This window comes from Sphaeroforma arctica (assembly GCF_001186125.1).
Source record: "Sphaeroforma arctica JP610 unplaced genomic scaffold supercont1.8636, whole genome shotgun sequence".
In the NCBI taxonomy this organism is placed as follows: Eukaryota; class Ichthyosporea; order Ichthyophonida; genus Sphaeroforma; species Sphaeroforma arctica.
The window spans coordinates 1-1,199 of record NW_014031922.1 but is presented as its reverse complement, the minus strand read 5'-3'; the positions used below and the strand labels follow the sequence as shown (position 1 = coordinate 1,199).

The following is a 1,199-nucleotide window of genomic DNA, read 5'->3' as shown; positions in this document are numbered from 1 at the left end:
CATACATATGTATATGTATATATATATATATATAAAGATAAACATACACAGAGATATATATATAGATTCACAGATATATATACATATACAAACATACATACGTACACACACGCACATACACATAGATACATAGATAGACATATATATATATATATATATATATTGTAAGAATACTACGATAATCACACGTGAAGCAAAAACGATTGTAAACTTAATACTGAATATCTATATAATATACCCATATACCCAGATAATAAAACAACAGACAGCATACAACATACATCCGCTAACGTCACAGAACGTTGTGGTATCTCATCATCAGAGCTTTCCTCTTCCGAACTGGACTCGTCACTATTCTTTTCCTTCTTCTCAGTATCGCTACCACTTTCGCTCTCATCCAAATCTTTATCGATTTTATCAGGAGCCGTGAACACCCGTTTCTTGCCCTTCAGATTCTTCTTCTTGCCGTATACCATTGCTGCAATCTATTATCTAAATAGGAGTCCGTATGTCGCAAGTGCTGTACAGTTTCGAAACAGTACAAGTATTTGTAATACGGATGTACATTGTACCTGGCACATATGTAAGAGAGAAATTCATCAGCTGTCTACAAAATACCGAACTGCACTGTTATAATTTCAGGGTTTAGTTTTGGCGCGTGAAGCGGGCCAAGCCGTAGTGATAGAACTTGAAGTTTTCGGCCTATAAATTCATCAGCTGACTATAAAGTACCGAACTTCACTTTTGTAATTTCAGGGTTTAATTTTGGCGCGTGAAGCGGGCCAAGCCATAGTGATAGAACTCGGCCTCGTTCACTTTGACCATGCGCGATTCTCAACGTTCTTGCACTAACTCCCCATCTTGTGAAGTTGTGTGCATACGACACTTGAGTCTTGAAGAGAGACAAAGCACAAGAATAAATATTGAAATATGGCTCTCGGATTCACGGAGTCTCGTTTCTCGGCCTTGCTCGGGTTCATTATTATAGTATCGAGCTCAACTTGCCCTGTTCCACTGTATATTGCACACGTGCTGCATGGGTGTCCAAGCACTCAATGTCTATTTATTGTTACGCTTCCACTTGTGTACGACCCACATGTATTATATTATAGTGGTTATCAGCGTTTACACAACAGCAGATGTCACCTAACCGTATATATATATATATATATATATATATATGTGTGTGTGTGTGTGTG

The 1,199-nt window shown here is 37.9% G+C and overlaps 1 protein-coding gene across 1 annotated transcript; it reads right to left on the bottom strand.

Annotated features, from left to right (window-relative positions):
* Positions 1 to 281: 281 nt before the first annotated feature.
* On the bottom strand, positions 282 to 476 carry SARC_16678 (hypothetical protein; the record flags this gene model as incomplete). The annotated part of the gene is made up of 1 exon (XM_014289218.1): positions 282 to 476. A coding segment is annotated over one exon (195 nt), but the record flags the coding sequence as incomplete, so codon positions are not given.
* Positions 477 to 1,199: the final 723 nt, after the last annotated feature.